Source organism: Meriones unguiculatus, chromosome 3 (assembly GCF_030254825.1).
Source record: "Meriones unguiculatus strain TT.TT164.6M chromosome 3, Bangor_MerUng_6.1, whole genome shotgun sequence".
NCBI lineage: Eukaryota > Metazoa > Chordata > Mammalia > Rodentia > Muridae > Meriones > Meriones unguiculatus.
In genome coordinates, this window is record NC_083351.1 from 162,390,802 (window position 1) to 162,417,836 (window position 27,035).

Below are 27,035 nucleotides of genomic sequence, written 5' to 3' on the forward strand. Positions count from 1 at the left end.
CGGGCGGTGCTTTCTGGGCTGCCGGGTTTCCACTGCGCGGAGCTCGCAGAGTCCGGTTCTCCAACTTCCGCCGCTCTGCCCGCCGAAGCCGAGGAGCGAGGCCGAGCAAGTCGCCGCCGCCCCGCTGCCGGGGCGCGTCCTCCTCCCTCCCTTCCTCGCCTTTCCTCCGACTCGAGCCGGTCGCCCCGGGCTTCGCTCTGCCGAGCCCGCAGCCCGCAGCGCGGCCGACATGAGCTTCTTGTTGTAAGTAACCCGGCCGCGCCGGCTTTGTTCCGAGGCCCCGTCCTCCGTGTGCCGCCCGGCCCTGCCTCCCCGTCCTCCCGGGGCCCTGTCCTTCTCCTGGTGCTGCCCGGCCCTGCCTCCCTGTCCTGCTGGTGCTGCCCGGCCTCTCCCTCTGTTCCCTGTGTGCTGCCCGTGCCGTAGCCCCCAGTGTCCATGCCCACATTTCTCTACCCGGCTTAGTTTTCGCTCCTCGGTCGGTCGGTCGGTTGGTCTCTGTCTGTCTGTCTGTTTCTGTCTCTGTCGATGTTGACATAGGTGTGTGTGTGTGTTTGTGTGTGTTTGCAAGCTCACCTCCCACTCGTGGGTGGGCGTGTGTATTTTCAAGCTTACATTCCACCCTCCCGACTGGCATCCAACGCTTGCCACCCCCCTCCTGGCTCGGTGTCAGATGCCCGTTGCTGTTTCTGAACGCCAAGCGTAGGAAGATGGGTTGGCAGTCCCGGACCCCTTTAACATCTTCGTTAGGTCCTAGGGTTGAGAAATTGAGAGCCGAGTTCCGTAGAGATAACTTCAAAACCGGACCGCTTGCAGGCCTGGATCCCCTGGTGACAGCCTGCCGACTTCAGCACCCCACTTCTTACAGTGCTTTCTTGATTTGTAGGGCTCATATTTTGTCAATCACTCTCCAGATAGGATTTGGGTAATGTGTCCTGGTTAATGTAGCTCCGCGAGGCTGTTTTGCCAATCATTTTTTTAACACCAACTTTAGCCTTACTTTTAGTGCTGGTCATTATTTTATTTATCATTTATTTCCGACCAGTTTGAGGTGGAGGTGGGGGTCGGGGTAGAAAAGTGGGACAGCAAGAGTATGGAATTAACAGACAAACTTTAGGTCCCCGAGGTTACACCTGAAGAGTAACTTTTTTGAACGATTTCTTATAATTCACTCAAGTGTTTAGAAAGCTAGTTTAAAACAAGATTAAAAAACAGACTCGTAAAGGCTGTAATCTACCTCATCTGCTCTTTTACTGTGGAGCAAACGGCATTTAGCGATTCCTTTCTGTTCAGATTTCTCTTTCCCTTCTCCAAGTTTTAGGCATTACATTGGTAGCACCCTTATTTTCACATGCTCGTATATAGGATGCCATTTCTTTCTAGGTTGTTTAGACAAAGCTTAACTATCGTGAAAGGCTTACCCTGGACTGGCTTTTCTCCTAGGCCCAAGGTCTGGCTTGTGTCAACCTGCCTGACACCTTTGAACTTGTGCATGTATTCTAGGGCTGATTCTGAGTTTGTCAGTGGTAGATGAGAAACTTGGTGGTTTATACAGTAAGTTGTTTCATATTTTACCTTTAACCAACACACCTAAGCAACTCCCATGCTTAGTGTAATTTTACGTTGCTTATATTCTCGTCTCATGGATTTAAAAGCTGTAAAGTAGCTGTAACGTGGATGGCTGCTTCTGACAGGCCTGTGTCTCGGAACTCATAAGCTAAAGTGGTCGAAATGTAGGACAGCCATATTTGGCCGAAACTTGGTGATGTTTGGAAAGGTTCTAGTACTGTTTTCTGAATACATATATACTAGCGTCCTGCTTTTAGGTGGCGTGGTATTAGGTGCAGATAAGAGGTAGATTAGACAATATTGCTGTAACTAATGTGAGCATCTAGAGGGTTTGTACTGTTTGGTGAACATTTTTATTTTTTATTTATTTTTATTTTTAATGTACATTGGTGTTCTGCTGAATGTATGTCTGTGTGAGGGTGTCTGTTGCTCTGGAACTGGAGTTATAAACAGTTATGAGCTGCCGTGTGGGTGCTGGGAATTGAACCCAGGTCTTCTGGGAGAACAGCCATCTCTCCAGTCCCGCCCTCTCCCCCAGGGGAACGATTTTTTTAGCAAGGTCACAAATAGAAGAAGTTAATACACTCTCAACAGGTTTTGCCCATCAGTTTAATAGTCCAAAAAAGTTAATCTGGAGGGAAGTTAATCTGGTGGCACATACCTTTAATCCCAGTACTTGGGAGGCAGAGTCAGGTAGATTTCTGTGAGTTCAAGTTAAGCCTGGTCTACTTAGAGGGTTACAGGCCAGCCCAGGGTAATAGTGAAACCCTGTCTATAAAACAAACAAAATTTAATCCAGCAAATTTTATTTGATGATTTCTTGAGTATTATACAGGGGAAGCAGAAAAAGAAAGAAAAATTGAGTTAAAAACAGATATTTTCTGGTTCTTGGAACCTGTTTGGGAAGGCTGTTGTAGAGAAAAAGCAGAGGAAAGAGGGTAGCGAGAGATAGGATTAAAACATGATGAGTCATGTCTGAGAAGGAAAGCCTAATTGATGAAAAACCCCACAACTTTCCTGTGCTCCAGCACAGTGCAGACATTGAGTATCACGTATGATAAGATGGACAAGCTTCCTGCTCAGTGGAACTTAAGTTTCAGGCAGTGACCACAGTATTAAATGTCAGAAATCCCTTAGTATGGGAGAAGTGGGTGGGGAAGGAGGTGGTTGGGGTGATCCTGGTAGGTGAACAGTCTTCCGCAGTGATAACCTTTGGGTAACTTTTGCACAGATGCTCAGGATATGCTTTCCTCACCTTACGTGAAAAGGCTGGCTAAACTGTGGTGGTGCTTCGCACTGCGTGTCTGCAGATTAGACTGAACCCCCAGATGCCGATTATAGGAAGTTACATTAGCTTTGTAGACTCAAGTCCTTAAGTGCCTATGTGGCGATGTGGCTACTCCAGAGACAGTAGAAGGTATATCAGAGTCATCTCTAATGGGCATAGTACACTCCTGGAGTCCTAAAGCCAAGGAAGCATTTTGTTTTGAGGTTTCAAGGAGATTTATGAAAAAAATTTGGGTGATATTTAATGAAAGGTTAGTAAGAGTTTTCTAAGAAAGAAAGGGAACTAGTACATTTTACTTCTCAGTAAATGGGCTTTTTTCAGTAAGAGCCTGTTGCTTATTTTACTGGAGGAATAAAATCACAATTACCAGGTTAGGATTGCTGGTTCCATCCTTGGAACACAGGTCTCTTTACTTAACAGTTTGGTCCCCCTCCCTTGATATTTTATATATGAAAATGCAGAGAAATTAGGATAAACGTGATTCTTGTAATCATCAAAAAGTATGTTGAGTGTTCTCTTTGTTTCTAGCTTTTTAAAATTCTTTTGAGAAATAATGAAAAAATGAAAGTATAATTTCGTAACGTAAAGCTTTTTGATGGAGATAAAGCAAAGCAGTTAACTGGAACAAAGGTGTTTGGGAATGTGAATGAATATAAGTCAGTCTATAAAACAAACAAAATTTAATCCAAAATTTTATATTATTTATATATAGGCGAAACAAAAATGGTTTGGGAATGGAAGAAAGAAAGGAAGAAAATACGTATTAATTACTATGCTGGGTACCTTCCATTTTTCTTTTGTAACAGAAAAGAGACCCAGCTTTTCTTTTTGTTTGTTTTGTTTTTTGTTTATTTATGTGACCCTGGCTGTCCTGGAATTTACTGTGTAGACCAGGCTGGCCTTGAACTCAGAGAACCACCTGCCCCTGGCTCCTGAGTATTCTATCAGTGCCTTAAATCCTCAGCCTGTATAACATGTATTTTTTAAAAGGTGGTTTTCAAGTCGGATCTGTTTTCCAGAACAATCAGTGATAGCAGGTATTCTGCATGTATTTGTAGAATCCTTTCCTAAGGTTCCCCCACTAACACAGAGAGAAGACAAAGGAGAAACTTTAAAACAATATTATAACTCATTCTTACGTTAGTATTAAAATAGTTTCCTGGAGATATTACAAAACAAGAAAAGAAAGAAAATTCCTGGTGGGCATGCTGGTGCGTGTCTGTAATCTCTGGGAAGCAGGAGGATTGTCAGTTTGAGGTCACCCAGTGGTGTAATGGTGAGACCCTGCCTCAAAAAGTCAAAGAGTATAATTTACAACTAGAACTTCTCAGGTAACCATAGTATGTATTTTGGGTTATGACTTTGTAAATAGTTTCCGTCACATCACACAGATTGATAATTTATGACTGGTAAACAAATCCTTCCCATACATAGACAGGCTCTTCATGTGTCAGTTTCTTAGTGATGGTGCATAGACTTTTGAACCAATGAAATGGCTGAGCTGGTTAAGGGTGTGCATGCAAGCCGGATGAGCAGAGTTTGACAAGAGTCTCTATTAAGGGTTTCTCCACCCCATAATTGCATTGTCCTGGAAGCAGCCCTTTAGCAAATTAGCCTTTCAGGGGATACTGTCCATGTTCAAACTATAGCACTAATGAGCATAAGATCATTTTTATAATATCTCTAATTCGATAGTAAGCTGTAAAAATTACAGAAAAAATTTAATTAGAACCTTAGCAATCATTATAGCAATAATTAAGTATTATAACAACAATTACAAATTATAGCTGTAAAATCTTTTCATTTGCTGAATTGTTTCACATTTTATTTTAGTCAGGCATGGTGGTATAAACCTTTAATCTCAGTACTCGGGAAGCAGAGGCAGGTGGATCACTGAGTTGGAAGCTAACTGGTCTGCAGAGTGAGTTCCAGGATAAACAGGTTACACAGAAACCCTGCCTTGAAAGCAAAAACCAAACAAACAAAAAATTTTATTTTAAAAGTTTCCATCTTTGGAAAGACTGCACAGTGTTTCTAGATGTTCCTCATCTAGAGAGCCCATCAGTAACTTTAACTTCTTAGAGTAACACACACACACACACACACACAGTTCTATGTCTGCAGTATTTTCTCAACCCCCTGTATTGCTGGAGATCAAACCCAGTGGTTAATCAAGAAGCTCAATTACGAGCCCCATAGTTTTCTAACTAAAATATTTCTTCAGTCTTCATTGATTACTATTGGAGGTTGGCCTAGTGCTATGTATTCTGATGTTAATTTTTGACCCCCAAGATCTTGACCCTGCTCAGAGGAGCACTTTCTCATGTACACCTGTCCTTGTGTAAACCTTGCTCCACCTAATTTAAAGCTGATTGTTTAATAAAAAATGCCGACGCTTGGAATTTGGCAGAGGAAAGGGGGGAAGAGTTTGGGGTCCACAGGCCTTGGTGGAGGGACCACGAGATGAGAAGGAGATGACAGGATCGGAGGAGAAGGCAACGCAATGGACTGGCTCCATGGGTTAGCATGGGAAAGGAGCACATGGCTGGATCAGCGTGAATGGAGGAGATGGAGAACATTAATTAGTATTTTGGGACCGTGGATGGGAGGTCGCTCGAGATAGGGTTTGGGAGGTAACGTCAGTTTAGAGAGTTAATATCTTCAGTGCCCCAGATAAAGTTTCTTTTATAAAGGACAACAGGTTCTATGTCTTTGTTAGAATGATACTGGGTTAGAAAATGCCGCTGAAATGGTTATACCTAATAACAAACATTTATTAGGCTCTACCTTTTAAATTTAGCATAACACATGACCTTTACCATTTTTGTAGAATATCCCTTTCAGTTTCTCTGATGTTTGCCTGCCTCTGTTTCCTGATAGGATTAAAGGTGTGTGCCAGCACCACCTGGCTATTACTGGTGGTTTTAATTTTGGTGTTTTAAATTGCCTACCTGTAAATGTTTTTATTTCCTCAGATGAGAAGATGAGATGAGAGCTGTACCCAAGCTTTACAAATACATAGCTTGGGCTGAGCCCCCAACATTTCATCTAATATCCCCTAGGCCTAGGCCTGGAAGCTTCTAGCCTCTACACAATCTAATCTTTAGCCTGGACCTTGAAGGCTTTAGCTTGCAGCCTCTATCTGCTTAACCTAGGCCTAGAATGTTTCAGCCTCTGAGACTTACTGCTGAATAGCTCACCCTTTTCTAGTTCTTTCAGAACTCTGGCTGGCTGGTTGAACTCAGCTGTTCTGGCTTAAACTCTTCTCCAAGCTGACTGATTCAAACTAGCTTCTCTCTGAATTGCTGTGCTTGAAAAACTCCCTCTGAACTCTACTAACTGAACTGCACAAACTGACCTACACTTAAGTGTACTGTACCCCCAAACTCTACTGTACTGTCTCCCTGAACCCTCTTGCTCTTCTGTGCTGCTCTTAAGTAGCTTCTCTTTCCTGTCTTTTCTTGTGAGGGTCCTATCTGACTCATTCTGGCAAATCTATCTGATTTATCACTTCGTCTGCCCCGCAAGTAGATATTATTGTTTGTGTTTAAAGGTGTATACTAAATTCCAGCCAGATGAATTAAAGGTGTCCTGTGTCTGTATTCCAGCCAGTGGGGAAAAAAGCTTGTACTAAACGCATGTCCATATTCCAGCTGGGTCACACAAGCCATATTACTGGATTAAAATTCCTTATCAGAATCCTCCACTGTTGTCTTACCTTTTTGTTCCTCATAATTAACATTTTGTGAAGTATTTTGATTCTATGTAACTGGTTCAGTCTCCATTCCAGCTTGTTGTAGCTTGTTATCTAAATTCTTATTATTTTTAAAAGATTCATTTATGTATATGAATATTCTGTCTATGCACACCAGAACCAGGAATCAGATTTCATTACAGATGGTTATGAGCCACCAAGTGGGTGCTGGGAATTGAACTCAGGACCTCTGGAAGAGAAGCCAGTGCTCTTAACTGCCAAGCCATCTTTCCAGCCCCATCTAAATTATTTTTATAATAATTGCAAGAGTTCTAATTCTCTCATCACTTGCAAATTTACTTAAGTTTCATTGTAAGGAAAACTCAGCCAGTTTTAAGATATGGATGTTTTGTTCATCTAAAGGTGATAATTGAAATACGATCACCAAGGTATAGCTGCATGCATATTAGAAGGTGAGACCTGTGGGAGATGTAGTGCTGTTATGGCAGGTGTGAGCAGCCTTGCTTGTCTCTTACCACACAGCCTGTCTGCCACTTCCGTTACTACTGAGCTGTTCCTAATGTATTCACTGTAAGATAATACGGGGATGATACAGGCTGGGGAGGTGGCCTTATGGTTAAGAGTGTGAGGACCTGATTTGAAATCCCCAGCAGTCCCAGTAAACACCTAGCGGAGAAGTGTGGAAATGACTGGAACTCTCTAGCTAGCCTGCCTAGGCGATGATGCAGTGATTGAAGAGGACACTCCAAATCCTCCTGTGGTCCCTGCACATGCACAGCTATACACACATGTTCACAAGCACACATACACCATGTATACACAAACACAAGATAATCTAGATAAATGGATTCTTAATGTTCTTCAGTTAGGATCTGAAACTACTATCACTAACTTTGGAGCTCAGATTGTCCCAGTTTTCATTAGTGAAAACCCTATTCATGCTGGTTTCTGTGTCCTTTTCACTTATGCTGATCTCATTTTTGAAATACATCCAGACTTTTTGACACAGGATGTATTTGAGCATTTCAGTCATACTAACTACCTGCTTAAACCAGAATTCTATGTTAAGATTGATTGGAAATGTGTCTTATCATTGTGTATAGAACATTTAGCTTCCTTTCACCTGGCTCTAGGATTTTTCTGTTTTATTGATATAAAAGTGTGTCTACATCTTATAAGAGAAAATACTTCTGTATTAAAATGAAAAGCAGGGTTGAATAAGAAGTAAAAATAAAGCCTGGAGGTTGTCACACATGTCTTTAATTCTACCCTCAGGCAGAGGCAGACAGATCTCTGAATTTGAGGCCGCCCTGGTCTATAAGGAGAGTTCCGGGACAGCCAGGGCTATACAGAGAATCCCTGTCTCAAAAACAAACCAAAAAAAAAAACCAAAAAACCAAAAAACCAAAATAGAATTATTAATATTTATTATGGAAGTGCTTTTTTTTTTTTTTTTGGTAGATTCTAGTCTATAATCCAGAGTGATTAGTTTACTGTGGAGAGCTGGATTAGTTGCAGCTGAAAGTTCTTTAGCTCCTCCTGAGTTAAATTAGAGAACATAGAGGAATTTTTTATTTATTTTGGGTGGATATCATAGTCAAAACAGTAAGTATGTTATTGCTAGGATTAATGTAGCTAGTACAGTTTAGGTTTGGGGGTTGTAATTCCTATTTTTTGTTATTTAATATGACTTACTTAATGCAGAAATAAAATACAGATTTCATTGACAGTATTTATTTAAATAATCAAGTATTCTGCCCCTTTCCCTTCTTTTTTTCTTCATAGTGGTAGTCGCTCTTCTAAAACTTTTAAACCAAAGAAGAACATCCCAGAGGGGTCTCACCAGTATGAGCTCTTAAAGCACGCAGAGGCCACACTTGGCAGTGGCAACCTCCGGATGGCTGTCATGCTCCCTGAGGGAGAGGATCTAAACGAGTGGGTTGCAGTTAACAGTAAGTAGCCCTTCTGTTTCTCGGCAGACAATATAGTGATGATGCCACAGCCAGTCTTTGTTATTTTATGAAATGTCAATAGAATGTTACTGTCACACTTTCTTAATTATGTGATTAATTATTATGATATGCTTATAGTTTTGGACTACAACAGATCTGTTATTAAAAATAAAATGGTTTGTGTTTTTCATTTTATTGGTGAGAGCCATCTTACCTATAAGGTATCTCAAAGATAATCAGAATAAATTGGCCATGTATATGTACATTATTATAGGGTTTTGCTGTGTAGCCCTGGCTGGTATAGAACTCATGGTAGATTAGGCTGGTCTTCAATTTAGAGAGATCCACCTGCCTCCCAATTGCTGGGATTAAAGGTGTGTGCTAACATGCCCTGCTCTGCTTGGCCTTTCCTGTCCCCTCCTGTCCCCTCCTGTCCCCTCCTATCTCCTCCTATCCCCTCCTATCCTCTCCTATCCCCTCCTATCCCCTCCTATCCCCTCCTATCCCCTCCTATCCTCTCCTATCCCCTCCTATCCTCTCCTATCCCCTCCTGTCCCCTCCTATCCCCTCCTATCCCCTCCTATCCTCTCCTATCCCCTCCTATCCCCTCCCTGTCTGCTCTTCTCTCTTCTTCCTTTTAGCACTTGTTTGTGTGTTTGTACCTTTGAGAACTCAGTTATTAATTTATTTAGTTATTTGAATGTTTATATATTTATTTGTGTGTGTGTTTGTGCATGTACATGTGTGTGGGTGGGTGCACATGCCACATCAACTATGTGAGTCCTGGGGATTGAACTCAGGTTGTCAGGCTTGGTGGCAGGAATGCTTACCCACTGAGTCATTTTGCCAGCATGTGTATACTAGTTAAATATTAAGAATGGCTGTGTAGAACCCTGTGTTGTAGAGCACAAGATATTGTCTTAAGTATAGAAGCAGACAGTTCCTTTCTGTCTGTATTTTCTCTGTTGCTATAACAGTGTCTGTGAATTGGAATAGCAGCTGATGTCCTCTGGCCATTGCATACACACACAGACACTTTCAATGTGTTGGGTATTCTTGGCTTTTTACAATTTGAAGTAAGTTTTTAGCTGGGGGGGTGGCTTTAGAATGACAACCCATTATTTAAATTTGTGATTTCATTATTACCAACATTTTCTCATAGAATTTTATTATTATCTAGAAACTTTTTTTGTGAGGGGGCATTTTAAATTATTACATTTTCTGGTGTGTTGTCTTTTCTTACTCACATATAGTTCTTTGTATATTTTATATATGCATTTTTATGAGGGTTGCCAATAATTTTTAACACTGTCTTCTTTCTCTTTACTACCAGCTCCTAATTTTAGTATACTCAACAGTTGAGGCTTTGGTGTGAGCTTTCCACCTGCTTTTGTAGGGAAGAGGAACCTGGGATTCTTAAATAGTCAGTGTGATTTCTTTTTTTAATATTTTATTTTACTTATAACAGACATTTGCTTTGCAGCTGTGGATTTTTTCAATCAAATCAATATGCTTTATGGAACCATCACAGACTTCTGTACAGAGGAGAGCTGTCCGGTGATGTCAGCTGGACCAAAGTAAGATTCAGTTAATGATCAGTTTTCCTTGTCACTGTCACTCTTCGATGAGAAGGAAGTGCCTGGCCATGCATCAGGCCTGTGCCTGATCCACTTGTTTCCGCCTTGCCTTCCAGCTGCTTCCTGCCTTTCCTCTCCTTACACCCTATCTTTCCCCATCCACCTGAACCAGCTTCCTGGAAACTCCTTGCCAGTCACTCTGTTTCTTCTGGAAAGTTGCCTCATATATTCTTCTTGGACATTTTTCTTTTTTTTTTTCTTCTCTTTCTTCCTTTTGTAATTCCTTCCTCCCTCCCTCCCTCCCTCCCTCCCTCCCTCCCTCCCTCCCTCCCTCCCTTCCTTCCTTCCTTTCTTTCTTTTTCTCTCTTTCTCCCTTTCTTTTTTTTTTAACCTTATGTTAATATTTTAAAATGTCTCACCCTTGTTACAGACCCAGCTGAAAATTTCTTTCCTGTTGGAACTGCCTAGGATTCTTTAGTGTAGATGTGCTCTTTCTGTTTAAGTTTTTATTTTGAAAGGATTGTTGTTAATTTGTGCGTGCGTGTGTGTGTGTGTGTGTGCGTGTGTGTGTGTGCGTGTGTGCGTGTGTGTGTGTGCGTGTGTGCGCGCGCGCAAGTGCCCACAGTGGCCAGAGATGTCCTGCAGCTGCCTGAAGTTGGAGCTTATCTTGGGTCCTTTGAAAGAGCTTTGCATGCTCCATGCAGCTGAGGCATCTCTCCAGCCCTAGTGGTTTTACTTTTATAATGATTATATTTTCATTATGTTGTGTTTATCCTGTGATACTGTGTGTGTATATGTGTTCATGTGCGCATGTATCAAATCTGGGGTTTCAAGTATGCCACTCAAATTCTTTTTTTGTTTGATTTTGGTTTTTCAATATAGGGTTTCTCTGTGTAGCCTTGGCTGTGTGGACCATGCTGGCCTTGAACTCATAGAGATCTACCTGTGTGCTCCCTGAGTGCTGGGATCATAGGTGTGTGTCACAGTGCCCGGCTTAGATCTTTTCTGTTAGAATTGTATATGGTGATTTTCTCTTCTCAAGGAACTCCTTATGTTGGAGAACTGCCCTTTATGGAACTTTTGTTGTTGCTTTTTGAGATAGTTTCGATGAAGCTGGATTGGTCCTGGAACTCCCTATGTAGACCAGGCTGGCCTTGGGCTCACAGAGATAGATCAGCCTGCCTCTGTCCTCCCCAGTTCTGGAATTAACTACTATTCCCGAACCTCTGTAGATTTTTAATTGAATTGCCTTTCTTTATTAAATTTGTTTTTAAATTATTTAACTATCCTTTGGCTAAATATTGTGGTTTAGACACAGAATAGTGTCTTAGTTTTATCAAGTTTCTTACTGTAAAAGGGCATTGGAGAAATGAAATTTCCTTTTATTACATAATTCTTATTGGTGTTATTGGTGTTCAGATGTTTTAATTTCATGTTAAAATGGATGGTTTTAATTTTACTATACATCCTTTATCTGCTTTGGGGAAAACGTAGTTCTGCTTTCTAAAAAAGCAGATTCCTCTGTAGCACATTGCCTGCCCACTTGCTCCTCTGTCTCTCTTTCCTTTGAAAAATAAGACTTCGTCTTACCTATGTGACCCAGGTAGGCAGTAGACTAGAATTTTCCTGAGTCTGCTTCCTCTGTTAGGGTCGTAGCTGTGCTCACTGTGCCCAGCTCTTTTTGTTAGGGCATTTCAGCCTGTCACGGTGGTGAAGGTATGGAGATAGGTTGACGCTAGGCCGCGAGAGCTTACAGAGGATCCTTAGTGAGATCCTTACTAAAGGATCAGGAAGGATACTGGAGGATCAGAAGGCAAGACAGCTCTCACTGTAACCTTCAAGGTCAGTCCCCAGTGGTATACCAGCACCTGCTTGTAAAGGTTCCACAGTCAGCCCACACCTAAGCCTGTGGTGCGGCTCGAACTAAAACCATATCTTGATCTTAAATTATAAACATAACAAAGAAAAGATCAGGAAGTGGAGCGAGGTGGCACACACTTATAATTCCAGCAAGGGGGTTGGGAGACAGGCTGATCTCTGTGAGTTCAAGGCCAGTCTGGTTCACAAAGTGAGTCTAGGATAGCCAAGGCTACACAGGCTTTTCCTGTCTTGGGAAAAAAAAAAAAAAAAAAAGAAAAAATTAGAATCTTAGGTTTAAGCAAGATACAGTTGTTTCATTTTTTTGCGAGTGTTAGGATACTGACAGTTGAGATTATTTTTAAAGCTTCAGGACCCTGTATATGAATCTTTGATTTACTATGTTTGCTTTTGGTTTTTACATGTGGAAGTGAATGAACACCTGAGAATATACCAAGTTAACAAACATGACTGTGAAGAAAGACTTTCAAATGTCTTACCGTAGAGAAAGAATATGCATGCCTTTTGTTTCCTTTTTTAAAATACATTTTTATTTTATGTGCATTGGTGTTTTGACTACATGTATGTCTGTGTGAGGTACAGGTCCTCTCTAATTAGACTTACAGATAGTTGTGAACTGTCATGTGGGTGCCGACAGTTGAATCCAGACCCTCTGAAAGAGCAGCCAGTGCTCTTAACCACTGCCCCTTTCTCCAGCTCATCCTTTTTCTTCTTAAAGATTCATGTACTTGTTTATTATTTTATGTACATGTGTGCACCATGTGCATAAAGAAGCCCCCAGAGGCCAGAAGAGGGTATCAGATCCCCTAGAGCTAGAGTTACGGGTAGCTGCGAATTGCCATGTGAGTGCTGGAAACTGAACCCCGGTCCTTTGTAGGAGCAATAAGCACACATAACTGGTGAGTCACCTCTCCAGCCCGAAGTTCATGTTTTTTAAGTGAAAAGTAAAGAAGGTAAGGCCTAGTTACAGCCCCCATCTGTCAAGATGGTCATAGAAGAATAAACAGGCTTAAAATTGCACTGAGTATTTAAACTTTATAACAGAAAATTCTTGACTGTGAAAGTGATTAATCCCAGCAGGGTACCAGTTAGGTGCTTGGGAATGTCTTCTTTTTGAGATTTCACACTGCATTTGATGGTCTTCTCTGCTAAAAAATGATAAGGCTGTGGTTCTACACACATTTATCAGGGCATATCGCTGCTTGGGGTAGTTCTGGGTTATTATTAAGGTGTGGATTTGATAAATGGAAAGCATCCTCATCTATATATTGAAGATTACTATTTTTTTTTCTGTTATATTTCTATTTCCTTTGTTAGGCTAACTGGTCTATTCTTCTTTGAGGTCAAACTCTGCAGAAAAGGTTAAAAACAGTTGATTAAAAAAAGTGAAGTAGCCGAAGAAATGGAAACTAAAAATCTAAATGACAATTCAGTTTATAGATTTCTATATTTTGGAATTTTAGCTATATACTTAGTTCTTTAGAGCTATGTTGATGGACATGTCTATTGTACAGTTTGTAAGGAAAGTCTTATTATCTTAAAAATAAGGGTTTGTGTGTGTGTGTGTGTGAGAGAGAGTGAGAGAAAGAGAGAGAGAATATGAAGTGGATTGTTTAAGAAAATGACTTGAGGGTTTGGCCTGAATACAAATCAAGTAGCTTGTTTTACATTTGCATTTATAGGTTGATCTTTCAAGGGTTAGTTGTTCACTTTAGACAGGCAGTTCATACACATTTTTACTTATACATTTATGGGCATAAATTCTGCTAATCTTGTTTTTCAGAGTAGTGGAAGTGCATTTCATTTTAGTGTTCCTTGTCCTTGACCTTGTGTTTCTCACATGATAGTTGCATATTAGATGTTTTTTAAATCAAAGGGATGTCAATGTCCAAAAGATGAGCACTTTTGAGTTGCAAGTTTCCTTTTAGAGTGTATTAATTCCTCATCCAAAAGTACTATTTTTTAAATGTAGGAGTGCTCAGTCTGCATGTACACCTGCATGTCAGAAGAGGGCATCAGATCCCTTTATAGATGGTCTTGAACCAGCATGTGGTTGCTGGGAATTGAACTCAGGACCTCTGGAAGAGCAGCCGCCAGTGTTCTTAACTGTTGAGCTATCTCAGCCGCCCACTGAACCATTTTTATTTATATTAGTTTTACTTTGACTTTTCTGTTTTCTATATACTTAACCCCAAATTTAAAGCTCCCAGGTAAAAAGAATTGCTCTGCATTTTATGTAAGGAAGAAAAACAACTGTGAAGTTCAAAGAATGCCATCATAGAACAGAGAAGTAAGTTCTCCTGCTTCAACAATATATATTATTCTACTCTGTATTAGAGAGTTCTTTAAGAAAATGTAGGGGTTGCGCATGGTAGCCCATGCTTTAACCCCAGCATTTGGGACACAGAGACAGTGGATCCGGTTCAAGCCAGCCTGGATTACATAGTGATAGACTGTTTTTAAAATAAATAAATAAATAAAAGGAAAAAAGAAAAAAAGGAAAAGAGAAAATCAGACAGGTGAGGAAAACATCTAAATAGAAGATGAGTTTGATGTGATTCCTTAGGTTGGATTGTGGTAAATGGAAAACAGGCTACTGATAATTGAAAAGTGTGCACTTACTTGAAGAACAGATTGTTTAGAACATGTTTGTATATCATTTTATATGTACATATAAATGTATGTATGTGCACGTTTATACCTCTCTTTTGATGTTCGCTGTTTTCTATCTTTCCATTCAGATATGAGTATCACTGGGCAGATGGAACAAACATAAAAAAGCCCATTAAGTGCTCTGCACCAAAGTATATTGATTACCTGATGACTTGGGTTCAGGACCAGCTGGATGATGAGACATTATTTCCATCAAAAATTGGTAAAATTATTTTGTGTAATGGGATAAATTATGGACTACGGAATTTTACGTTTCTGCAGTTGCTCTGTCCCTTCCTGCCCTACCCAGGAGTAGTTCCATGGGACTGTGTTGATGAGCTTGTGTGTCAGGCAGTTTCTAAAAAGCACAGGAGCTTGTTAGCCCAGTCATGACAAAAGCAAGCTGTCTCATGGAAATTGATTTTTTCTTACTCTTGCCTGAAGTGTTTTAATTGAAAGGTTAGATTGTAGAAAATAAGTGATCTACTTCTTGACTTAATTTATTATTTGCTAAAATTTTTGTGATATTTCAGATTAAAATATTACTAACATTATAATCAAAGAAGGTTTTTAAAAAATGTTTTATTTATTATTTATGCAGTATTCTGTATGTACGTATGCCAGCAGGCCAGAAGAGGGCACCAGATCTTATTATTGATGGTTATGGGCCACCATGTGGTTGTTGGGAATTGAACTCAGGACCTTTGGAAGAACAGCCAGTTCTCTTAACCTCTGAGCCATCTCTCCAGTCCCCAAAGAAGGTTTTTTTTGTGTGTGTTTGGGTATATTTGAGTTATTTATCTCTCCCTTCCCCTCAACCAGACAGGGTTTTTCTATGTAGCTCTGGCTGTCCTAGAACTCACTTTCTAGAGCAGGCTCGCTGAACTCACAGGGATCCACCTGCCTCTGCCTCCTTAGTACTGAGATCAAAGGCATGTACCACCAAGCCTAGCTCCTTTTTTTACATTAAAATAAATAAATAAATAAGGAACTGTAAACAGGTAGTAGTTTTCCTTCTCCGTAGAAAGTCCCACATGGAAGTTTACTATTCTGGAGCCACAGCAGGTTACCACATCAATCAAAACATTTCTAATTTTATGCATTTCAAGAGCATTCTTGTGTCCCTTTCACACTAAATTTATTAAGGATACTTCCTTGTATTTTTAGGTGATGAACAAATGAGGTCATACTATAGGAAGGTAATAGAATCTGGTCTACCTTATAAGAAAAGGTAATGGATAATAAGACAGCCAGTGACACTTGACACACGTTTATTTTCTCTTCCTCCTGTTTGTATGGCTTGTATATAATATGTTTATGATAAAGAAGAGTGTGATTTTTTTATGGCTCATAAAATTATTCTTAAAAGCTGGGCGTGGTGGTACACACCTTTAATCCCAGCAAGTGGGAGGCAAAGACAGGCAAAACCCTGTGAATTTGAGGCTAGCCTAGTCTACAAAGCCAGTTTCAGGACAGCCGGGGCCACGCACAGAGGAACTCTTGTCTCGAACAAACCAGAAAAATAAAAATTATTTTTGAAGAGTTGCTTTGTTCTTCTGTTTTAAGGTAGGGTCTCCCTCTGTAGCTCAGGCTGGCACCAAACCAGTGGTAATCCTGGCTGAGCCTGCTGGGTGTGGCTCCAGAGAAGCACTGCCATAGGTCACATCGATTTTGAAATCAAGATGTGAGGAAAAAACAGACTTGAGGGTTTGGCCTGAGTGATTTGTTCGGCATACTTGTTTTTAAAGATAGATCTATCAAGTCTAATGTGTAGCAATTAGACAGTTCGTATGTGGTTTTACCTTTTTAAAATACTTGCAGCTATGATTTCTGAAAAAAATGGTTTAACAGTTTACCCCTAGAGTATTGTTAAATAACTTTTGGCTGACATTGTATGCTTTCAGTAGAGCATTGATCTCTGAAATCTTAGGTCTTCTTGGATCTTAGGTCTTGTTTGTGTTTTTCAGGTTTTCTAGTAAAGAGACCGTTGCTAATTGTTTTCATGCAGTGCTGTGTCCTGTTAGTCTCTGTAGTCCAGAATATGTGGACTTCAGTCTTTTTTCATCTATCATGACTTTGATATTTTAGAATGTCCTTTGGTTGTGGTGTGTTTGTTTCCTTGTGCTTTTTATTGGTGTAAAATGGGCAATAGAGTATGTCACTAAGGCAGTAGTACCAGTGTTTGGTTATCTTGCCAACATTTAGAATACAGCATTTTGTCTTCTTCCTTTTTAAAAATGTACTTAACAACTGTTGTGTTTATGTATGTGTGTGCATGTGTGTGTCTCGGGTCAACTTTGTGAAACCTGTTTCCTTCTTCACCCTTACAAGCTTTCTGGGAAGTAAATGCAGGTTACTGGACTCACCTAATAAGTGCTTTTACTTGCTAACTGTCTTGGCCCAGATTTTTTTTTTTTCAAGACAGGTTTTTCTCTGAGTGTCCTGGGTATCCTGGGCTCACTTTGCTTGATCTTACAGTGATCATCTGCCTCTGCTTCCCTGGTGCAGGGATTAAAGGTGGGCACCACCATGCCTGGAGTGGCCCAGATTGGTATTAAAAATTTTAAAGTTGTATATATTTGTTATATAGTATGATCCCAGTGTATGTATATACATACAGCTTTTACAGTAAAACAACTTGCATCATGTTACAGATCATGTTACACTTAAGCCATTTTATTTTGTTGTGAAAGCAGCTATAAATACCCAACTAATAAAAATTATAGTGGTGTTAAATGGGCAATAGTATTCAATAATATTTATTCAATAGTCTTATAATATTCAATATAATTTCTTACTAATTTTATTCTCATACTTTATATTGTATCTTTAGAGTTGACTATCCTGTATCTTTGCTATAGATCTATTTCTGACCTACATTATCTCATATCCTGCCCCCTTACCTTGGTAACCATGGTTTTATTCTCTATGTATTTCATCTTCTTTTTCACTCAAAATATAAGTAAGATCAAAGAATAGTTTTTTTGGGGGTCTGGTATGCATTTAGGATAATATCCTTCCAAGTGCAGATCTCATATTTATTTTTCTTTTTGCTTTGCGACAGGGTCTTGCTATGAATCTTAGGCTAGTCTTGAACTCACTGTCACCCTGCCTCAGCCTCTGAGGTCCTGAAATTGCTGATACATGTCACTATACCTGGATCAGAATCTCCTTAAGGCCAAGTGTCTGTGTGTGTGTGTCCATGTCCATGTCCGTGTCCGTGTCCGTGTTTGTGTATCAGTCTCTGTGTGTGTGTCTGTATGTTTGTGTGTCTGATATATTAAAAGCATTTTAAGCATAAATGAAATGGTTAATACAGTATTTATGTTAGCAGATAATTGTGTAGTGCTTACTGTTAACAAACCTCACAACCTGGGTGTGACTTTAGCTTCCCTACCTCTTAGGTATTTATTTGTAAAGTGGCAGTATGTTAAAGGTTCAGTATGCCGTAAAGAAGACTCATTCTAGCAGGGCGTGGGTGCATGCCTATAATCCCTGCACTCCGGAGGCAGAGCCGGGTAGATCTCTGAGTTGGAGGCCATGCTGGTCTACAGAGTGAGTTTCAGGTCAGCCAGGACTACACAGAGAAACCCTGTCTCGAATGACAAAAAGAAAAACAAACAAAAAGACCAAAGAAGAATCATTCATATTTAAAAGATGCTTTGGAGTTTACTTTCAGTATGTGCTTTCATTATTTACTTTCATTGATTATTTCACAATTTCATGATGGTGTACGATGACAAATCATGCTGCTCTGTGCTCTTTTCTTACTAACATAGGGATGGTTATCTCTTTACTAGGTGTTCCATTCCCGAAGAATTTCATGTCAGTGGCAAAAACAATACTTAAACGACTCTTTAGAGTTTATGCTCACATTTATCATCAACATTTTGACCCTGTTATCCAGCTTCAGGAGGAAGCACATCTCAATACATCTTTCAAGCACTTTATTTTTTTTGTTCAGGTAGGTTGGCTTATGAGGCTTTGTGCTTCGTGTTTATTTTTAGGATTTTGTGAATATACGAAATAAATGTTGCATATACACTGTCAGGACATAACTTATCATCTCTCTGTAGTCAGCATTCTGTTTTACACTCTCCGTAATGACAATGACAAGCCTCATTAGTCTCCCAGTTGATGGTAGGCAAGCCTAAAACAGTTCTAAGATGCCTTGCCTTGATTGGACCGCTTTAATGTCCTGGCCCTGTAAAGGGGCTACATAAGAAACCTGAATAGTGAGTCAGGTATTTGCCTATAATCTTGGCCTTGAGGATGAAGCCTAAGGATTATGACTTCAAAGCCAGCCTGCTACTTTGTAACCTCAGGCTGTTGTGGGCCATAAGATCCTGTCTCAAAAAAACAAACAGAAAATGGATAGACAACATTCAAAACCAACAGAAGCAAACAACAAACAGAAGCCACCCAAAGTAGGGAAAAAATGGAATTTGAATCTGAACTAAAATTGGGGGGGCATGTCATGAACTTGGTCTCAGATATTTTAGCATTCTTTCCCTAAACCTCTGCTGTAAGAAAAATCTCTGATTGTTATTAGTAAATTTTTTTCTGGACATATGCTTTGAATATCACATCCTTGTTTCCCATTTCTTTATAAAACCATTTTCTAAGTAGTTTTAAAGCTAATGACTCTCCGTCATGTGCGAGGAAGAAAAGGGTCAGAGTGATCTAGAGGTTCCTTTGAGTTGGAACTGGACTTGTTAGTTGATTTCCCCTTTCCTTCATCCTCAGAGAGCTGGCCTTAGAAATGTAGACTAATAGGTTGGTGGTCCCTACACACAACCCTGGTACTCTGGAGGCTGAGGCAGTAGAATCAGGAGTTGAAGGCCAGCCTGGTTTACGCATCAGTACTTTGTCTCAAACAAACAAGGAAAGAAAAACCACGTATGAATGTATTTTTATTTAATTTTCTAATTAGAGAAATAATAAAGTTGGAAATAGATGAGTCAACTAGTTTGATTCCTGCTTCTGTAGAGATTATAAGACAAAGATGGTGGTTGGAAGAAAGCAATTTTACTTTGTGTTGTTTTTCTTTGTGAGCATAAGTTTATAAATGTTGTCTTTACTTTTCACTGAAGTGTCCATTTTCATTAATACATACTCCTTACATTAAAGTCACACTTCTTTTAAAATATCTGTGAAAACCCATTTTAAGAGGTTGTAACTTTCTAAAACTTTCTTGGGGAGTTATTTGACAATTTCATCTACAGACCTATAGCACGAAAGCCCACTTTATTGTAAGATTTTTAGGTAGCAGACTATGATTGCCAAAGTTTAGCCTTTGCTAGTTCAGGAATATACTCTTCCTCTAGAAGTATTAGTTTTACTTTACTCTGTAGCCATAAAGTATACAGTGTGCCGTGTGCTAGCAAATAGTGCGGCATCAGGTTAGAGCATTTTGTACATTTTGCCCTACTAGCAACACTCTTTGATTAAGAAGACCACTTGTTTGGGCCTTTGGATTTAGATAAATCTTTCTATGACCCCAAACAGTCTAGACTTTACAGGGCTAACAACATACTTGTCCATGCAGTCTATCTCATGCAATTAAATGTGATCCCAGAATTCCCTATCCACATGCTCTCAGAGAGAGCATTGATGTTTATTTTTTGGAGACCAGGTCACATCTCCACTAGGTGTAACTTCAGGCATGAGTACCGAGATGGTAGCTGCATGTTAGAGGTATGTGGACATCATTCGTTCATGCCAGCCAACTTTTCTTTAATGATTTGTATGAGTCCCTTTTGCAGGGAGAAGGTGGGGTTGGAAAAACAGAAGGTTAACTGAGGGCCAGGACCCAGAGCTGGCCCTCCTCATTGACATCTGCATTCTAGTGTAGAATCCTGAGAGGTTTTCAGAATTCTAAATCGGGGTTTGCTTTTCTGCTCACTCTGAAGATTTGTCAAGGCAGGAAGATAGGACATCCATTATTTAAGGGTGTTACTTTAAGTGCAATACAAAAATGTAGGCATGTGGAATGTATTCCCATATGTTTTGCCCAGACTCCATTGACCCGAGGAGTAGGCTTGTAATATGGTGGCTAATGTTCTTCAGAAGTTCTATTGTAGTGCTTGGCATATGATAGGTGCTAATGATGGATTACATTGAAAGTTGAGAATAGTCTATCATACAGAAGGTTGGAAGTATATGAGACCTTAATTGAGTTTTTAAAAAAAATTTAGGTCAGGATAAATAATTTAAAAAGTCATTTTTAAAAGATATAGTATCTTACTTCTTGGCACAGTTTGAAGTATCCTGACTTCTTAATTTTTTCATGGTAAAATCTTTTTCTTTGCAGTGATATCAGATCTCCATTTGATTGACATATTTCAGTGCCACCCACTGCATTCTTTTCAAGAGGAAGCAACAGCTCTCACTTACTGACCGGTAGTTTGTCCATGAATAGTTAACACAGTTACTACATTTAGTCTCCACAAATATTTCATGAGATGTGTGTGTGTGTTGAATATTTTAAATGTGAAATCATAGCATTAAGGGAAGTTAGGTGATTTCCTTATGCTCATGAACAGTTTCTTAAAAAATGAAGTTTCCTTTTACTTACTCCAGAAGGTAATATCCAGTAATGTTCATGGTAATCTGCTTTGGAATTAGATGTAAATAATGTTCTGCTGTTTGTAGGAGTTCAACCTGATTGACAGAAGAGAACTTGCACCACTCCAAGAGCTGATTGAAAAACTCACCTCAAAGGACAGATAAAAGGATGAAAAGCTGTGCAAATCTTCCTCAATTGGAGCTGTGTGGAGTATATTTGGGTGTTGTATTTCGTTTTTATCTAGATTGTTTCTGTTCTAGGTTTGGGGGCTTGCTTGGGTTCCCTTTTCTCTTCTGAATATATAAAATCATACTCTGCTACTGGAGGAGGCCAAAAACCATTCTCTGTTGTTGAAAGGGCAGGTTTTGTCTTAGTGGAGTACAGTGTTTTTTATATCTTATTTTTATTAGCCTAGTTTTGGTTATTTGAGGACTTTCTATGATACTGTACGCTGGAAACAAGTAATAACTGACTGAAATGCTGACGGATTGGATACTGCGTTGTGTCAATTGTGGCCCACTTTCAAGTCCCTAAAAAAGACTTCGTGTTTTTAAGTGCCTTGATAGGCTCACTTCTGAGGTGCAAAGCACAGATACAGGACTGAACAGAGCTAGAAACAATATTAGAATTTCTCTCTAGGGCACTTACTTGTGCATGTTGTAAAGTAATCTGTTATAAAAGCCATAATTTACTCAAATTGATGATGTCCAGCTTTTACTACATTGAAAAAAAAACATAATTTGTAAAGTTGTGCATGTAGAATATCAATGTAAAACAACAAAAGTTATTTCTTAATTATTTTTGACATAATTTGTAAAGGTGTGCATGTAGAACATAAATGTAAAACAACAAAATTCTTAATTATTTTTGATATTGACTAATATATTCTGTTCAACAGATGTTTAAAGTTCTACAAGCAGGTCTTTTTCCATCTCTTAATATCTGTGATATTGAAACGTGAGGATGTTGAAATGCAATAGTTATTGCATTTCGGCTTCTTTCTACATGTAAGTGCACTGTAAGTGTAAAACTTCAGGTTATATATAAAATTGCCATCTTCAGAAAGGATGCTGAACTGTGAGGCTTTCTAGCAATTGCCAAATGAGCCTAAGTGCAGAGTCCCCTTGTACTTCACAGAGGAAAGGTAAATGGGAACGGTGGCTGCAGGCATTAGTTTGTTTGGGAAATTAGAGAAAGGATTAAGGTGTGGGAGTCGTATTCTAGAAAGTCCTGTTTTAAAACCCTGGAATGGAATGTGTCTATTACTTATAAACAGAGTCTTGGAGACTTCCTTTTAGAAATCAGCTTCCATGAGAAGTTAAAAATGAATAGTTTTAGGTACAGACATTAAACATGGAATTTAACAACTATTTGGGGAAATTAATCACTTTTTAGCATTTCCATTCAGTGAATGGAGCTAGTATTTGCCTGTCATTTTAAATGATATACTACCTTGATTATTGGTGCAGATTGAAGCATCCTGACTTCTTAATTTTTCACTGTGAAATATTTTTTCTTTTCATTGATTCCAAGTAATGAAAATGCTAGCTTGGTAGTTAGTGACAAAGTTTAGTTGACACAACATTCTGTTCTTTTATCATTATCAATTATAAGTTCAGGATTTGGTTTTTAGAATAACTATTGAGATTTGCGCCCTTTCAGTTTTGTTCTTGAGAAATACTCCTTTTCAACTCTGAGTATTAATTTTGTCAGTGTGGATAAATCTGTTTCCCTCAATTTTTTCATATTCTCTCTCTTGTTAGAGACACGTACTTTTCTCCTAGTAAATTAGAAATGCTTTCTCTGAATTTTTATGCAAATACTTAGTAGAAAAGAGTATAAAGATTAAGTAAATTTGGTTTTGTCATTAATAAGTGGACAGTGAGACAATTGAATGCCCTTGCGATTGTGATCACTAGGAACTGCCTTTTTCTCCATTTCCTTTCTGTAATGGCAGTTACTTACCAAGTACCAATTAAAAAAGGAACAAAAGAGCTTGGAAAAGGTAACATGGGCATTTATTAGTGATGCTTATTTATGAACTGACAGCCAGCTGATTTTCTTAAAATTATATTTTACTATCTAAATAGATAATGCCAATCAATATAGGTTGCTTCAGAATCCTGATGTTTGAGTCCTCTCTGTACAGGAAGTGAAACACTAATTAACTTATTGAAATAGTCTTCCATAGTATATTTGACTTCATACCCTGTAACAAGTGGCTTTCATAGCAGCAGCATGTGGAGAGAGGAGTGAGAGGTTGTTTCAGGTCTTTTAAGCCTTACATATAGTATGTTCTCAAAATGGAAAACTATCCTAGAAATTAGTGCTTGGTAGAAGGACATATCTTCTCACTGTATGTAGATAGGAGCTTATTTTCACTGTGCCAGAATCTCAGGTGCTTCGGTTTCAAGTATTTGCTCAGTTTTGGGGAAATAAGGAAATACATGTGGATGTACATGTGAGGAAGAGTGGGAGTTCTGGGGAAAGGCCTGGTAATTGTAAACAGGAGTAGATGGCTGTAAGTAAAAAGATACGCACCAGAACACAGAGAAAGTCAGTTCAACAAAAATTGGCTTTGAGAGTAAGATGCTCTTTTATATAAGGATCAGAGCTTGATTGTGCAGGAGAGCTTGCTTATAAGTGTTATCTGTTTTCAGATTGGTTAATTTATAAATAAGTAAGATAATTATCCCCTTTATCCCCCCACCCATTTTTATTTTATTTTTACTCTGTAGCCATGGCTAGCCTGGAACTTAATATGTAGACCAGATTGGCCTTAACCTCTAAGAGATCTGCATGCCTCAGCACCCCCACTTGCTGAGATTAATGGTTTGCTGCCTACCCCATTTTTTTATACAGTTATAAAAGTTCAAGTTGTTTTTCATCTTTCTTTCATAAGCTTTCCCATACAATTGAATGTAGTAAGTTATCATTATATTGTTACTCACAGTGCTTTGGTTAAATGTGGATATGATGAAGAAAGACTTAGGAATTAGGTAGTAAAGAGAAACTGAGGAATGACTTGTTTGCCCTTAGCCGTAGGTAGTGCTGCAGGCCTTGTTCATTTGCTGACCTGGTTCTTCCAACTTCCATAAAAGCCATGCAGTTAGACCGCCTCTGACAGAAAGCTTGTGTGTTTTGGTGGGTGGCTGTGGAGCCCTGTGTACCTTAAAATGAAAGACTTTTAGGTTGTTGCTTCTTTTTAATTGTTTTGTTAGTCATTGTAAATTCTAAATGGTTAACATAAAGTGTATTACGTAGCAGAGTATATTTTTAATGTGTATTTCAGACTGAATTACTACCTGTATTATCAGAATGGACGAAGCACTACAATCTCTTATCAGAAAATAGAAATATGGGTATTTATATTTTGCATATTTAATCACTAGATTCCATTTTATGTAATGAGCATTTTCCTTGCTTTTGGGGAAAATAGCAAAACAACAGATTTCTTTTATAACTTTGTCTACACCCTCTCCGAGAGGTTTTGCTAACCACTGAAATGGTAGATTATGTGAGATGCAGATTTCTAAGTTGTTGAACTTTCTTTTAAAATGAATGAGTATGTACATTACCATCCAAGTGAGAGGTAACTGTCAGAGCAGTTCTCTTTAGAGCACTGTTTATTTCAGCTATTTTTAGAACCTTGTGGGTCCTTTGAGAATTGGCTATGACTGTGTAAGAAGAACCAATTTTTTATTGCACAAAACCAATTTTTGAAGCTTAGTAGAACCTATATTAACTACAGAAACAAAACAGTATGGAACGCAAGAGACGATTTTAGGCTCTAATCTGTGGAGAAGAGGACTACAGACATTATTAACGGCATTGCGGAAGAGAAGACTAGGTTCATGATGTCTATTTAAACACAAAATAGAATTTCAAAACCCAGAATTTTGTTTTTATTTTTTTATAATTTGCATTATATTTTTTGCCTCCTTTTTCTTCAAAACTTTTGAGTTGTGTAGGATGTTTTGATTGAGAGGATAGATGGAACAGTGGATCCAGTACTTAAACAGCAGTTTAAAGACACAAAACCTTTATTTATCTCCATTGTTTTCCATTTATTTTGAACAGGCTTTCCTTTCAATTTGACATTAATGAAAGACGAGGTTGATATACAGGAAAATTGGTATGAATTTTATTAAATTTGCCAAGTTTTAGCATACATATCATGAATAGCATTTAAAATTATTTAAGTATTCAACACAGATCATTTATAACATTAAATTCTGATTGTCTTTTGAAAATATTCCAGACCAAAAGTTTATTTTTAATTTGGAATGTGACTGCATCCTAGGAAGACATCTTATTTTGGAACTGTCTTGAGCTATTAAAATGCATGTTAGGTGTAAGCTCAGCTCAGTCTTCAAGCATCCTTCCTAATGTACGTAGAGTGTCAGGGTTTTGCCATAATGCTGAGATGGACCACAGGAGCTCCTGTTACCAGTGGGACTATATGTGAGGTGATAAATGATTGATTAGAGGTCTGTTTCTAGATCTTATAGCAAAGTTCATTGTTAACAAACATGCAACAAAATTCTGAATGCAAATAACTTGAATTTTTAAGGCTTTCTTAAGTTATTCTGTAAGAATTCATTTGGACAATATGATTGCTCCCTGTCTACCACTCATATTGTATTTATTTGTATCTGACAGAAGAGAAAGAATACAGATTAAAATATTGGGCCCTCAGTGTGGTAGGAATTCTTCCCTTCCGCCCCCTCTTCCTTCCTCCCTCTTTTCTCTCTTGCATATAGTGCTACAGTAGAAAAATTTGGAATAAATTTTTCAGACATGCGGTAAGCAAAATCACTGGCCTTTACAGAGTTGTATATTTCCACTAATGTCTGTGTCGTATGCGCACACACCTACCTGCTCACATGCACTCACGGCTGATTTTACTGTTCATCGTGGTTAGAGACTCTGCAGCACTGTAGACAGACAGGTTTTCTCTTGTCTGGTTGACAGGTTCGTTATGTCACCAAAGTTGCAATTATTGGTGATGTAATGTGACAACTTTTTAATTTTTTCTTTCATTATTATTTCTGTAGGTGGATATTTCTTCTAGTTTTGCATAAATTATTTGTTTCTCAAACAGATGTATTGGTTGTAAAATAGATTAGTACATTTTCATTTGAGAACACTTTTCTTCTTAAATTGTCCTTCAGAAATGACTATTTTTAGGGAAAATAGTTTTTTACAGCTACTAAATTATATTTGTTATTTTTGTACATGTATAACCAGGGTGGTGAAATCACGAATATTTTAGGGAATACTTTTGTTATATTTGATTTTTTCCTATACATTTAAGTTATTACTTAAAACTATTGGTAGAAATGGTGTCATGAAGACAGCAAATATAAGGAACACTTAAAGTTGGAATAGAAATATTTCTGAAGATGGAAATCAGAAATACTGCCGGTGCCAAGTAATGGAAGCAGAATGGCAGCATTCGAGTTGTGCAATTGCTTAAGATACGCACGGAGACATGAGTCTGTTCTTGTGAAGGGGATAGGCTCTCTAGGAAGGTAGTTAGATGGGACAAAAATGGCCTAAAATATGAAATGCAACGTAGGCGCCATATTGTAAATTGTGCCAAGATTATGCAAAGTGTAGTTATTGATCAAAGCTTAATTGCTTCACTATTACTATTTTAAAGGAAATACTGAGTGTCAGAAAATCTGTAATATGGTTTTTTGAGAGATGTAAATAATGTGTACAGTCTTATATGTGGTGGAATGGGAAGTATTTAAATTCTAGGTTTTTTCTTTTAGAAGAAAATGTTTATAAGGAAAAAAAAACCCTAATAAATAGTTATGTTTGGCCATCAATC

The 27,035-nt window shown here is 38.7% G+C and overlaps 1 protein-coding gene across 1 annotated transcript; it reads left to right on the plus strand.

Annotated features, from left to right (window-relative positions):
* Positions 1–15: 15 nt before the first annotated feature.
* Positions 16–27,033, plus strand: Mob1b (MOB kinase activator 1B). The gene is made up of 6 exons (XM_021626915.2): positions 16–243; positions 8,355–8,521; positions 10,005–10,098; positions 14,718–14,851; positions 18,429–18,592; positions 21,283–27,033. The coding sequence occupies exons 1-6, from the start codon at positions 230–232 to the stop codon at positions 21,358–21,360; spliced, it is 651 nt and encodes a 216-aa protein (XP_021482590.1). The 5' UTR covers positions 16–229; the 3' UTR covers positions 21,361–27,033.
* Positions 27,034–27,035: the final 2 nt, after the last annotated feature.